Below are 13,393 nucleotides of genomic sequence, written 5' to 3'. Positions count from 1 at the left end.
TATAAATGAGCTCATCAGAGGGACAGCCAAGGTTCGATGTTTTGGTGACAAAGTTATACAGAGCAGATTTCGATGGTTTGGACACGTTCAGAGGAGAAATTGTGAGTATATTGGTAGGATGATGAAGCTTGAGCTGCCAGGCAAGAGAGCTAGAGGAAGACAAAAGAGAAGGTTGATGGATGTCATGAGGGAAGACATGAGGGCAGTTGGTGTTCGAGAGTAGGATGCAGGAGAAAAGGATGACGCGCTGTGGCGACCCCTAAAGGGACAAGCCGGAAGGAGAAGAAGTTTGTATTTTTATATCATGTTTATAGTTGGATTTTGTCAAGCTTAACATTTTCACTCTGTCTCAGTTAGACATCAGAACCTTTCAGAACCTTGAAATACATTGTTAAAACAGTACAAAGTCAGTTTGTTAACTGAATCATGTTGCTTAAGTGAAGGTCCACCATGTGGTCATAAAATGCTAACATTAACCAAAAATGTTCACCCTGTCATTGTCCATTATAGATATGAACACTAGATATGCCAATGAGCTGTAGCCGCCCAGCTAACAGACGTGCCAGACATGATGGGGACGCCATAGTTCACATTGCTTAAGTCGTAACTTGCTCACTTCTCAGCTGATTTTCATGAGGATTACGGTTTTGTCACTGCCAAAGCGTATGCTATCAATGCACATTTGGAAAAAAAAGTAACCCAAAAAATAAAATTTGCATGTGAAAAGGACTCAAAGTGCGGGATTTAACAGTTACCTGGCCCTGTGAGAAAAAGGAATGGTCCCCAAATCTAATAACTTGTTGGGCCATCCTCAGCAGCAACTAAAATCAAGTGTTTAAGATAACTGGCGATTAGTCTTTCACATTTCTCTGGTGATATTTTGGCCCACTCTTCCTTACAGAATTGTTTCAATTCAGCAAAAATTGAAGGTTTTCAAGCATGAACGGCCTTTTTAAGGTCAAGCGACTGCATTTCAATCGGATTTAAGTCTGGACTTTGACAAGGCTGCGCCAAAACCTTCATTTTGTTTTTGTAAGCCATTCAGAAGTTCATTTGCTGGTGTGTTTTGATCGTTATCCTGCTGCAGAACCGCTTCAGCTTGAGGTCACAAACTGATGACTGAACATTCTCCTTCAGGATTTTCTGTTCAAGAGTTTAGTTGTCCAGGGCCTGAAGGAGAAAGCAGCCCAAGACCATTACACTACCACCACCATGTTTGACTGTTGGTATGAGGTTATTTTTCTGAAATGCTGGAATACATTTGGGCCAGAGGTAATGAGACGCACACCTTCCAAAAAGCTCGACTTTCATCTCGTCAATCCATATAATAATCTCCCCAAAGTCTTGGAAATCAGTCAGATGTTTTTTTTTTTTTTTTTTGCAAAAGTAAGATGAGCCTTAATGTTCTTTTTGGTCAGCAGTGGTTTTAGCCTTGGAACTCTACAATGGATGCCATTTTTACCCAGTCTCTTCATTATTATTGTGTCATAGAAGTTGTCCTTAGTTCCTCGGTGGCCTCTTGGATGAGTCATTGCTATTCTCTTTGGGTAATTTTTGTCGGCCGGCCACTCCTGGGAAGGTTCAACACTGTTCCATGTTTTCTCCATGTGGGGATAATGTCTCTCCCTATCGTAAGCTGGAATCCTAAAGCTTTAGAAATGTCTTTTGTAACTCTTTCCAGACTGATAGATGCCAATTACTTTATTTCTCGACGGTTCAGGAATTTTTTGGATCGTGTTATTTTGTTGCAGCTTTTTTAGATCTTTTGTCCGACTTGATTTTGTTGGGACAGATTCTGTTGAAGTGATTATTATTTTTTTTTAATTGAACAGGTCTGGAGGTAATCAGGCTTGGGTGTGATCAGTGAAAACTTTCCAAAAATTGTGATCAACCACAATTAATTCATGATTTAACAAGGAGGGGTAATTACTTTTGCACACATGTCCAGGAAACTTAGAATGTTTTTATTTATTTTTTAATAAATGAAATCACCATTTTAAAAACAGCATTTTAAGTTCACTTGGGCTGTATTTGTCTGATATTTACATTTGTTTGATGAGCTTAAACATTATATTGGAGAAACAATACAAACAAAAATATAAGAATTTGAGAAGGGGAGCAATAGTTTTTCACGGCACTGTATATGTTGTCCATCCTGTCAGCAAGCTCAAAAATGTTTCTGTTTATGTGCTTGCAGTTTATAAAAATTGTGGGAGCTTGAACAATATGCATTTCTAACAGCATAAGTTCTCCTTAATACAATAACAATATGAAGTTTGATGGAAAAGCTAAATTTTTGGGGGGAAAATGAAGACTCAAACCTTATGGTGATATTGACTCATTACCAAGGATCTGGTCCCTATCGTTGACGTACCGTGCGTCTGTATTCAGGCCTGGTCATCTCCTCTTCTCCGTTGGTCCTCTCTTCTTCAAAAGAGACAGAATACTGTTGACCAAATGAGGAGTCAACACGCCTCTCAGGGGTGAAAGCTCTACGAGTAGATCCATAACCCAGAGGCTCCATCGATTTCATGTTCGGGCTGTACGCCAGTCGCTCAGATAGCTGACAAGGACCCGGACTATCAACGCAGCTCTCGCTGGGTCTGCTCTCTGGGCTGAAGTCATGTATGTCTAATGGTTGTCCCAACTGCCACGGAGGGTTGCCACGGCAGCTTCTGTCCGGAGACAAACGCTGCCACTCGAGGTTGTCATCCTGCTCAGGCGGGGCATCGCAGTCTGTGTCCCATAAACTGTCATTGTCTTCCAATTCAGGTGGATCAAAGTGCTCGTAAAGTTCATCCCTGAAGGCAGCAGAGGGAGGATGGATGACTGTTAGTGTGTGCTTGACTGCAATTTTGGAGAAACACATTGCGGTTGTGGCATTTATATTAACACAGAGCCTTGAGTTACAGCTGACCAAACTTATGAGTTTTTCGTAATACGAGCAGTCGTTTGAATGATTCTTTGCTTTGAATTGCGAGCAAAAATTTGAGATATGAGCGCTGTATTGTGGCAGTTAACTCACGTCTCAACAAGCACCAGTTTGTAAAATGCCAGATAGTGAACAATTGTTTAAAAAAAAAAAAAGGCTTCAAGGTGTTGTCATATTATATAATCATTTTATTCAGTATTGCTTGCTTAAAACCAGATGAGGCCTCAAGTAACCTGGCCATTTGTATAACGCCTTGTGAAATATCCTTCCAGGTGTGTGCTTGTATAACTTGTTTACAGGATGGCGAGTAAATCGCGGAAAGTACCAGTCAACATTTGGGGAAGAGAAATAACTCATCACTCCCTTAGATGGCGCAATCAACAGGAACCAGGTAGGGGGGAGGCAGCAGAGCAAGATGAAAGGGAGGGAGTCAAGTGAGGCCCAACAGCTGTCGGATGATGTGGCACTCCCGCACTTGTACTGTTATCTACAAATTGTGAGGGCTGCGAGGTAAAGGTGCTTTTTTTGTCTCCATCTGCAGCGCGGGCACGAGGTCTGTTTCAGTGAGAGAGAAACAGCCCAGAATTCTGTTACACTGTACTCTTACTGAACTCCTGAGATAAAAGACGGAACAAATTGCAATCTTGTGTGAGTTTCTTTATTGGTGACCTTTTCTGAGAAAACGAACATGCAATGGTGAGTTTGGCAAAGGTTTATTAATTTGGGCCTCGGGCCCATGGTAACAGGCAATTGGCGCAAACTCTCCAACAGTGTTTATTGCCACTCCCAGTTGAACTTTACTGACAGTAAAACGAAGAGAATTACATGTTTTTTAAAACAACAACATAGCTTTGCCTTAATAAAGTCTGTTTAGCTTAATGCTAACAAACAATGGAAAACACGATAGATGGGTTGACAAACAGCATCGGCGTTGCGGTGTTCTAACAGATATTTGAACACAAATGGTCGAGCAACTCATGTAGACCGATAATATAACAATACTCAGATATATTATTTAGCCTTTGTGAAAAATTACTAATATTACAGCAGATTACTGGGTCAGTTGTGGAACTTTGTGTGTGTTTCTATGGCTATTCTACTGCTCCCAGGTGGCCAAGGCACACCTACCAGAAGGAGCGGCACAATGTCCATTGAATTGAAGCAAAAAATGTGGCAAAACCTTTTAAACTTTAAACAGGTTTTTCTCTCTCGGTTTCATACACTGCAGACGCTCTTTTGCTCACTCTGCTTGCATTTGTTCTTGCTGGTAAGCTTGTTTTTCTTCTAAAATAAATTAGAAGCAGCGACTCCTGGATATTTTTAAACCTGTGGGACTGTACTTTTTTTTTGTAGATACAGTTGTTGCTATATTCCAATATTTTCTGATACCCTCTCACCATTACGTGAAAGTGGCCTCTAATTAGCACAAGCCTGCTATTAGCAACAAGACCAGAAATCAAGATGTCTCCCTTTTCCACTGAGGACTGTCACGGACTGCTGCAGAGGATGTCAATCCCGGAAACAAAAATCCACCGTCTTGAAGTGTATGTGGATGTGAATGGACAGTCGTGGAATGAAACCACTCTATTGATGTCCAAAATGGTGAGCAGAAGTGTGATAAGAGACAGTCACTTATCTCAACAAAGAGGACAGATGTGGCCTGTGGAAAGGGTAATGGACTATCCAGCAGTTCTCCCTGGAATTTACTGGGAGCAAAGCCCAAAGATATGGGACAACATCTAAAAGGGAGGACACAACACCAGCAGATTACAGAGGAATCCGGCTGGCCTGCGTTGCGAGCTGCTTCAACCCTGAGTGAGCGGCCGTGGACGGTCGCTACAGTGAAGGGCAAGAAAAAAAGGACGCGAGTCAATACAAAACATTGACATCAGACTTACAAAAAGATTTGAGCCACTTTTACAAGACCCTGGCCAAGAATGCTCATCCCCCACCACCCCTGAAATGTATGAAACGAAATCATACAAGAAAAAAGTACTGTGTTTTACCAATGACATGGTGTCTGATAGCTCTAAAAAAAAATCCTGGAGATCACTAATCAGCAACCAACTGTGAAATATGCATATATTCTCAAGCAGCAATCAGAGGTACTAAAGCGATATTTCATTGATCACCAAAAGTGCAATGTTTGGATGCTGAGGTTTTTATTAGTGGACCTCTCCCACTTGTACGATTTGGAGATGAACGTTTCTCTAGGCTCAGTCAATTCAATAAGTGGCTCAAAGAAGTGTGTACTGCACTATCCGTAAGTTTCATTGACAATTTCTGCATTTTTTGGGAGCGCAGACATCTTTACAAGGCAGAAGGTTTCTGTCGAAATAGACAAGGGCTTAAGTTATTGGCTGCCAACATGTTTTACTGTGTATGTCATTCAGCGGCGCAAAAAGAAAACACTGGCCTTGATGACACGGGTGAAGGACAAAAAGATGCAGTTGTTCCCAAACAATCGGAGGAACAGGAGATAAGGCGACACAAGGCACAATCAGCGTCATCCAAATAATTGGAGGAGAGAATGACAAATTAGATGAGCCAGCACATTGAATCTTCCACACCGCTCCCTGCCCCGTTTAAGCAAAGCCCAACGCAAAACTCACTCTCTCTAAATTCTCTGCTAGGTGTGACGGACAGGATGAAGACCATCGTCAATATTGGAATCCAACGCACACCACACCAAGATCTTCCTCCCATCCCCCCTCGCCTGAAACCACCGTCCACTAAGATGCGAAGGGCCCCTCCTACACCCATGAAGAACCTTATCTGCGAATCTGACTGATATCGGCAGGGTCTTTTCCAGAATAAGTCAGACCCCTATGGAGATCAGGATTTTTTGATCCCTGTAATTACAAGGGATAGAAAGTTGGTCAAAGAAATATGGCACAAAAAAAGTAGAAATACAAACTATCAAACCATTCTCTCCAGTTATCTCTGCGAGACTAGCTCTTTTCAATATCAGGTCACTGGGTAATAAATCAATGTTGATTAATGACATAATTACAACCTATGATCTGGAGTTTTTATTACTAAATTAAACGTGGTTAACAGAAAGTAGCTGTAATACTATTTTAAATGAGGCAACACCAGAAAATCAAAATTTTATGAACAAGTGTCGAATCGGGGAAAAAGGCGGTGGTATTGCTGTTATTTTTAAGTCATTATTTCAGTGTAAAGAAATTATACTTGGTGATTTTAGGTCTTTTAAATATCTCTTTTTTTAGTTAAAGGTGACCTAAAGGTTATTGTTTTAGTAATTTATAGGCCTCCAAGATACAATAGAACATTTATGGAGGACTTTTCAGTACTGCTGTCAGTTATTTGTACGGACCACAACTATTTTGTCATAACGGGAGACTTTAACATTCATGTTCATAATAACATGAAAAAAAAATCTAAAGAACTCTGCTATACCAGACACTTTTGATCGCTCTCAACATATTAATCGCTCTCAACATATTAATCGCTCTCAACATATTAGTCCAACCCACACTCAAGGTCACATCTTAGACCTGGTCATCTCTCAGGATGTTGAAATTCTATCCATTGACATCAAGGATATGGCAATTTCTGACCATTTTTGTATATTCTTTGAATTACAGACTATTCCAAAAGTTCAGACCAATCAGCAGATAAATGTTGACCAAAAACTGTAGAGAAAACGGTTCAATAACTGAAACCATCAACGAGGTGTCTTGACTCAATACCATTTGACTTTTTCAAAACTATAGCGAAGTCTGTGCTAGCTGATTTGCAGTAAATAATCAATTTCTCACTTCAGTCAGGCAAGTTTCCTAAAGTTCTTAATGCCATTAAGCCTCAGGGGAAAAAAATAGAATGATAAATAACTGGATGAGCCAAAATTTTCTTCAATTAAACCACAACAAAACTGAGATAATTGTTTTTGGCAATAAAGAAAAGAGGAATGCTGTTAGTAAATACCTGGAGTCACTCGCGTTAAAAACCAAAGACCAAGTCCAAAACCTTGGTGTTCTGATAGATTCCGACCTGACTTTCAACAGTCATATTAAATCAATTACTAAAACTGCCTTCTACGAACATATCCAGAGTGAAGGCTTGCATATGTCAAGCACACCAGGAGAAGCTCATCCATGCTTTTATCTCAAGTAGACTTGACTATTGTAATGGTCTTCTGACTGGACTCCCTAAAAAGAGCATTAAACAGCTGCAGCTCATTCAGAATGCTGCAGCTCGGGTTCTGACCAGAACAAAGAGGTCAGAGCATATTACTCCAATTCTGAAGTCTTTACACTGGCTTCCAGTCAGCTTTAGAATAGATTTTAAAGTTCTGCTCCTGCTCTATAAATCACAACGGTTTAGGTTCTGAATACATGAACAAATGCTAATGTATTATAAACCCAGTATGGCTCTGAGATCGACAGACTTAGGTCAAATAGTGGAGTCCAAAGCAAACATGGTGAGGCAGCATTCAGCTATTATGCTGCACACAAACGGAATAAGTTGCCAAAAGAAGTGACGTCAGCCCCAGGTTAAAATGTTTGCTCCCCATGCCTTTTAGAGCCTTTCCACTTTTAAATTATATTTCTTGCACTTTACGCTGTTTTAATTGTATTTTTGTCTTTGTTTTAAACGTTTATAAGTTGTTTTTTCTATGTTTGTAAATGCTTTTAATCACGTACGATGTCAATCCTGGAAACGAAAATCCACCGTCTTGAAGTGTATGTGGATGTAAATGGACAGTCGTGGAATGAAACCACTCTACTGATGTCTACTTTGCTTCCATGTTTTTTTTTTTTTTTTTTTTAATCATCTTGGATGTGTTTTTAGAGAGTTTGTAAGATAATTTGTGTTGGAAATGCCCAAAACGTTGTTTTTTAAGCTATTCTAGTTGGTCTGTTCCGCCTGAGCATTTGAGATGGTCGGATTTCTCATTATGTGAGATGTAAAGGAGCATTGCTTTGATTGGCTTGCTCATCTTCCGCAATGTAAATATGGAAAACAGCTTGGCTCTAATTGGTCCATATCATGGCGTCTGCCAGACAGCAATGTTGTTTCCTTCAATGCCTAGTTCAAACTCACGTCCCTTGCAAGAGTTAGATCCTGTGAGTTATTTATACACACTGAACGCGTATTCGCTTCTTTTGCGGCACATTCAGGGGGTTGCGAGAGGGTGCAGTGAGTGGCCACGGCTCGCCGAACGCGAGCGTGCCAACGACCCCACCTTGGTCCTCTTCAGCGGGCCTTCGTGCTGTGAGCAGCACTCTCACCGGAGGACCCACTGAAGACGACCGAGTTAGGAGAAGCATATCAATGTGGCGCAAATGAAGCGAATCTCATCGAATCAGTCCTGTGTTCTTCCATCACAGTCTGGTTTGGTGCTGCTACAAAAAAGGACAAACTCCGACTGCAACGGACAATCAAAACTGCTGAAAAGATTTTCGGTACCCCTCCACCAACCCTTGAGGATTTGCACGCTGCCAGAACTAAGACAAGAGCGTGCAAAATCCTCCCTGACCCTGTCACCGGCACTTCCAGCTCCTTCCCTCAGGTAGACGCTACCGATCAATGCAAACTAGAACTAGCAGACATTCCAACAGCTTCTTCTCTCTTGCAATCAACTTCTTAAACAGCTAATGTACAATTCCATTTTAATATGCTGCCAATTTCTTTTGTCTTGAGTTTGTTGTCACATTTCTGTCGGGCCAATTATATATTACTCATGCACTCACTGTAGTAGTCTCGCCACGCTGCACTTTTAGCATATCTGTTGTTGACCAATACTGGCCACTCATGCCAGAGTAGCATCTGCCCCATTTGCACACTGAGTGAGGAGTATCTGCAACATTTGTACAATCAACGTTGTCCCAGATTATCGCACTACTAGTCACTCTAAACTGCACAAATTCCTTGAAGTCTCGGCGCCCTTTGCAAAATGGTCATTGCACCGGACTATTGCTATATTAGTCATTCAAACTGCTCTAAGTGCTAGAGGACTCTGTGCATCTTTTTGCACAATTGTCCCAAAAATTATTTTAAATAAAATAAATAAATGTATACCGGCATTACCAGATAACTAGCAACCATTTACTGCTCAGTGACTGTTTTTGTCAAGGTCTTTATGTCTCAACAGTGCTCTCTGTCAATTGACTGTCTGTTGTCGTACTAGAGCGGCTCCAACTACCGGAGACAAAATCCTTGTGTGTTTTTTGGACATACTTGGCAAATAAAGATGATTCTGAAGTGGAAAGCCAATCACACCACCATAAATTTGCCTCGATCTGGTGCTCCTTGCAAGATTTCTGACAGAAGAGTGCTAAGAATAATCAGAAGAGTTGTTCAAGAGCTAAGGACCACCTGTGGAGAGCTTCAAAAACACCTGGAATTAGCAGGTACTGTTGTCACAAGTAAAACAGTGAGTAATGTAGTATGCACGCTCACCACGTAAGACCCCATTGCTGAAAAAAAAAAATACATGTCAAAGTTTGTTTAAAGTTTCCTGAACAACATTTGGACAAGCCAGTTAAATACCGGGAGAATATAGTCTGCTCTGATGAGAGCAAAATTGAACTCTTTAGATGCCATAATGCACACCAAGTTTGGAGGAGAAATGGCACTGCACAAACCAACAGTGAAGTTTGGAGGTGGGAACATGATGGTGTGGGGCTGCGTTTCAGCAAATGGTACTGGTAAACTTCACATTACTGAAGGAAGGATGAATGGGCAAATATACCGAGACATTCCTGACAAACATCTGCTGCCATCTACGAGGATGATGAAAATGAAACGACGGTAGACATTTCAGCATGATAATGATCCATAACATACTGCCAAGGAAACTCCCAGTTGGTTTCAAGAAAAAAAAAAAACAAAGCTGCTAGAATGGCCCAGCCAATCACAAGACTTTAATCCAATCGAACATTTATGGAAAGAACTGAAACTCAAGGTCCATAAAAGAAGCCCACGGAACCTTCAAGACTTGAAGATTGCTTATGTGGAGGCGTCTTGAAGCTGTCATTGCAAACAGAGGATTTTGTACAAAGTATTAAATCAATACAAGCTGGCGTGTTCAATACTTTTTCCCTGTGTCACTTCACACAACTTAATTTCTGATCTTATTTGTTCTACTTTCTTTGAATGTATGGATTACTTGGGTTGTTCCCAAAAGCTGGTGAAATTTTCATGTCAATATTCATCCATCCATCCATTTTCTGAGCCGCTTCTCCTCACTAGGGTCGCGGGCGTGCTGGAGCCTATCCCAGCTATCATCGGGCAGGAGGCGGGGTACATCCTGAACTGGTTGCCAGCCAATAGCAGGGCACATACAAACAAACAACCATTCACACTCAGGGCAATTTATAGTCTCCAATTAATGCATGTTTTTGGGATGTGGGAGGAAACCGGAGCGCCCAGAGAAAACACACGCAGGCACGGGGAGAACATGCAAACTCCACACAGGCGAGGCCGGGGATTGAACCCGGGTCCTCAGAACTGTGAGGTTGACGCTCTAACTAGTCATCCACCGTGTCGCCATGTCAATATCACCTTTGGAAATATATTTAATGAGAAAAATGGTGATGTTAGGATAGGTTGAAATATGCATCTGTCATGAACAAAAAAATGCTTTATTTTGATGTATAAATTACCAGTCATCAAACAAAATTACACTGAATGAGTCAAATGTTTGTCACTTTTTCGCTTTCAAATCTGCCGCCCTAAGCGACAACGTTGCCTCTTCCGGTTTGACGCATGACGTTAGCAGATGACAGGAAGTTGCTTTGTTTTCTAGTTCATGCAATAGGAGCTCAGCAAAGAGAGTAGTTGTTGTCCAGACAAGTTAAGATGCCGAAACGTTGTGTGGCTGCAGGATGTTCCAATGTGACTGCAGAGAGCGTTAGCCTGTATAAATTTCCAAAAGACTCCCAACTTAAGCGGAAATGGACGAGACAAGTCCAGAGAACGCGGGACAAGTGGGAGCCCACAGCCTACGAGGTGCTGTGCAGTGCACATTTAATTCAGGACTGCTTCGAAACGGTACCTGCACTCTAAGAATCCCTTGGATTTAGTGTACAGCACAAGAGGAACTAAAAAAAGATGCGGTACCATACATTTTCAAGTAGCAGTGGAAATGTAAATTAATTTCAATGTGGAAAGGTCATTTTAGATACTAGTGTTTGAGGTTACACGCGTGGTCACGGAACGAATTAAACTTGTATCTCAAGGTACCACTATACTCAATAATGTCACTAAATAAACAACGAAACACAGTGGCACCTTAATTTCTGAGTGCAATGTGTGACCAGCCGGCACGGTGGACGACTGGTTAGCACATCTGCCTCAGAGTTTTGGGAACCAGGGTTCAAATCCCGGCCCCGCCTGTGTGGAGTTTGCATGTTCTCCCCGTGCCTGGGTGGGTTTTCTCCGGGCACTCTGGTTTCCGACCACATCCCAAAAACATGCGTGGTAGGTTGATTGGAGACTCTAAATTGCCCGTAGGTGTGAATGTGAGTGCCAATGGTTGTTTGTTTCCATGTGCCCTGCGATTGGCTGGCGACCGGTTCAGGATGTACCCTGCCCCCTGCCCGAAGATAGCTGGGATAGGCTCCAGCAGCCCGCGACCCTAGTGAGGATAAGCGGTAAAGAAAATGGATGAATGGATGGAATTTGTGACCAAGCTTGAAACTCATTTTACTCATATCCATTCATCCATTTTCTATACCGTTTATCCTCATTAGGGTTGCAGGTGTGCTGGAGCCTATCCCATCTAACTGTGGGTGAGAGGCAGGGTACACCCTGAATAGTCACCAGCCAATTGCAGGACACATATAGGCAAACAATATTGGTCAAATTGCAATTTTGTATGACTTTTAAGGGCATTCGACTTCAGAGGTGTTACCAGACATTTGTGTTGGTATTAAAAAAAATGTGTGGACTTACCTTTCTTCACTGCTTTGCTCCTGTGATTCATCTTCAGGATTTTCCTGATCAATTGGTTTGAATGAATTCTTCCATTTACAAGGAGGCTGTTGGGCTAACGGGTCAAACAAAATGAGAAGATATTTTCTTTACTCAGTGGATATTTATTTATTGTGTGTAGATAAGTGAACACCTTACTGTACACCTTAAAAAAAATTATCTGTAAAATACAACTATCTGGAAAATATGACTGTTTTCTGATAAAATTATGACTTCTCTCTAAAATACACATCTTTTTTCTTAAAAATACTTTTCTTTATTCCCGTAATACTGTTACGATTCCAATCTCGAAAATATATGACGTTATATCTAAAAAAAATTACTTATCCTCAAAAATATACAACTTTATTCTTGTAGTATTATCACTTTTATTCTCTAAAATACACCTTTTGATTTTCTCAAAAATATGCCACATTCGATCTAAAAAAAACCAACAACTTTATTCTTCTAATATTACAACCTTAATCTGGAAAACAACTATCCCGAAAATGTTTAACTATTCTCACAGAATTAGGATTTAAATCTTTAAAATGTATAACTTTTTCTTCTCAGAAAATGACTTTGATCTCAAACACAAAATTATACCATTTTATTCTTGCAATATTACGACTTAAAACTTTTTATCTTGAAAATGCTCAGATTGTTTTGCTCAAAAATACACTACTTTTTTTTTTTTTTTTTAACAAAGAGATGCTTTCTATGTGTTTCTTTTCAGTTTAGCCACTAACTTTGTACTTCACCACCTGTTTAGAATTTAAGAGGTGAGAACACATTTCCACATATTTGTCATATGCTGATACCAAAACAAATGTTAAACTGTTGATCATCACTATTAGTCCATTTAATCTGTTAATGTGAGGAATATAAGTGTTACTAGTTTTTCTCTTTTTGTTCTTTTAAGGTTTACCTGGCCGAGCCTGAGCTCCCTTTCCCCCCGTCGCCTGAGCAGATGTGCTGCTACTCTTGGGCTCGGCTGCGCCTCTCATTGGAACGTGAATCATGCTTTCTTTAAAGCCTCCAGGTATTCTGACAAGTAATACATTTCAAAAATATAAAAGTAACATGCCTCAATAATGGCCCAAATATAGGTAAAATACGGTTGTCGTTATATAAGCGCCTAGCACAACTCGTATCAAGCTAGTAGCAAAGCTTTTGGCTTTAGCCACAAAGCTCCGAAACGTACACACAAGAACAAAAACCCTAAAGTGGTGTAGTTATGTTAAACAAATTGACATGCTAAGGGTGATGTAGTTGCCCGAACAAAACATGCGCCAACACACTATTAATCGAGTACAAAATTACCTGCTGCTAGGTTGTTGTTGTTGTTCACTGAACCGACCGACTCGAAGAATCCCCTTGACTGCTGACTGTGTAGTGTTCATATTAGGAATATTCTGGTAGGGATTCATGGTTTAATTGGCTATTTTACAGAAGATACAAACAGACGTCTGAGTGCAAAGCAGACTGCACTGAAGGAAGTGCCCCCTCCCGCCCCAA

The 13,393-nt window shown here is 40.8% G+C and overlaps 1 protein-coding gene across 2 annotated transcripts in view; it reads right to left on the bottom strand.

Annotated features, from left to right (window-relative positions):
• Positions 1 to 13,393, bottom strand: part of LOC133411442 (uncharacterized) — a 25,782-nt gene extending 12,389 nt beyond the window's left edge. For both annotated transcript variants that reach the window (XM_061693838.1, XM_061693837.1), the window contains exons 1-4: positions 13,199 to 13,393; positions 12,804 to 12,922; positions 11,858 to 11,951; positions 2,375 to 2,801 (exon numbers count right to left, since the gene is read on the bottom strand). In XM_061693838.1, coding sequence (XP_061549822.1) covers positions 2,375 to 2,801; positions 11,858 to 11,951; positions 12,804 to 12,922; positions 13,199 to 13,305 — 747 coding nt within the window. In that variant the 5' untranslated portion in view covers positions 13,306 to 13,393. The remainder of the gene's footprint in view (positions 1 to 2,374; positions 2,802 to 11,857; positions 11,952 to 12,803; positions 12,923 to 13,198) is intronic.

Source organism: Phycodurus eques, chromosome 13, assembly GCF_024500275.1.
Source record: "Phycodurus eques isolate BA_2022a chromosome 13, UOR_Pequ_1.1, whole genome shotgun sequence".
NCBI lineage: Eukaryota > Metazoa > Chordata > Actinopteri > Syngnathiformes > Syngnathidae > Phycodurus > Phycodurus eques.
Note: the sequence above shows the minus strand (reverse complement) of the source record. Positions and strands in the feature narration are given on the sequence as shown.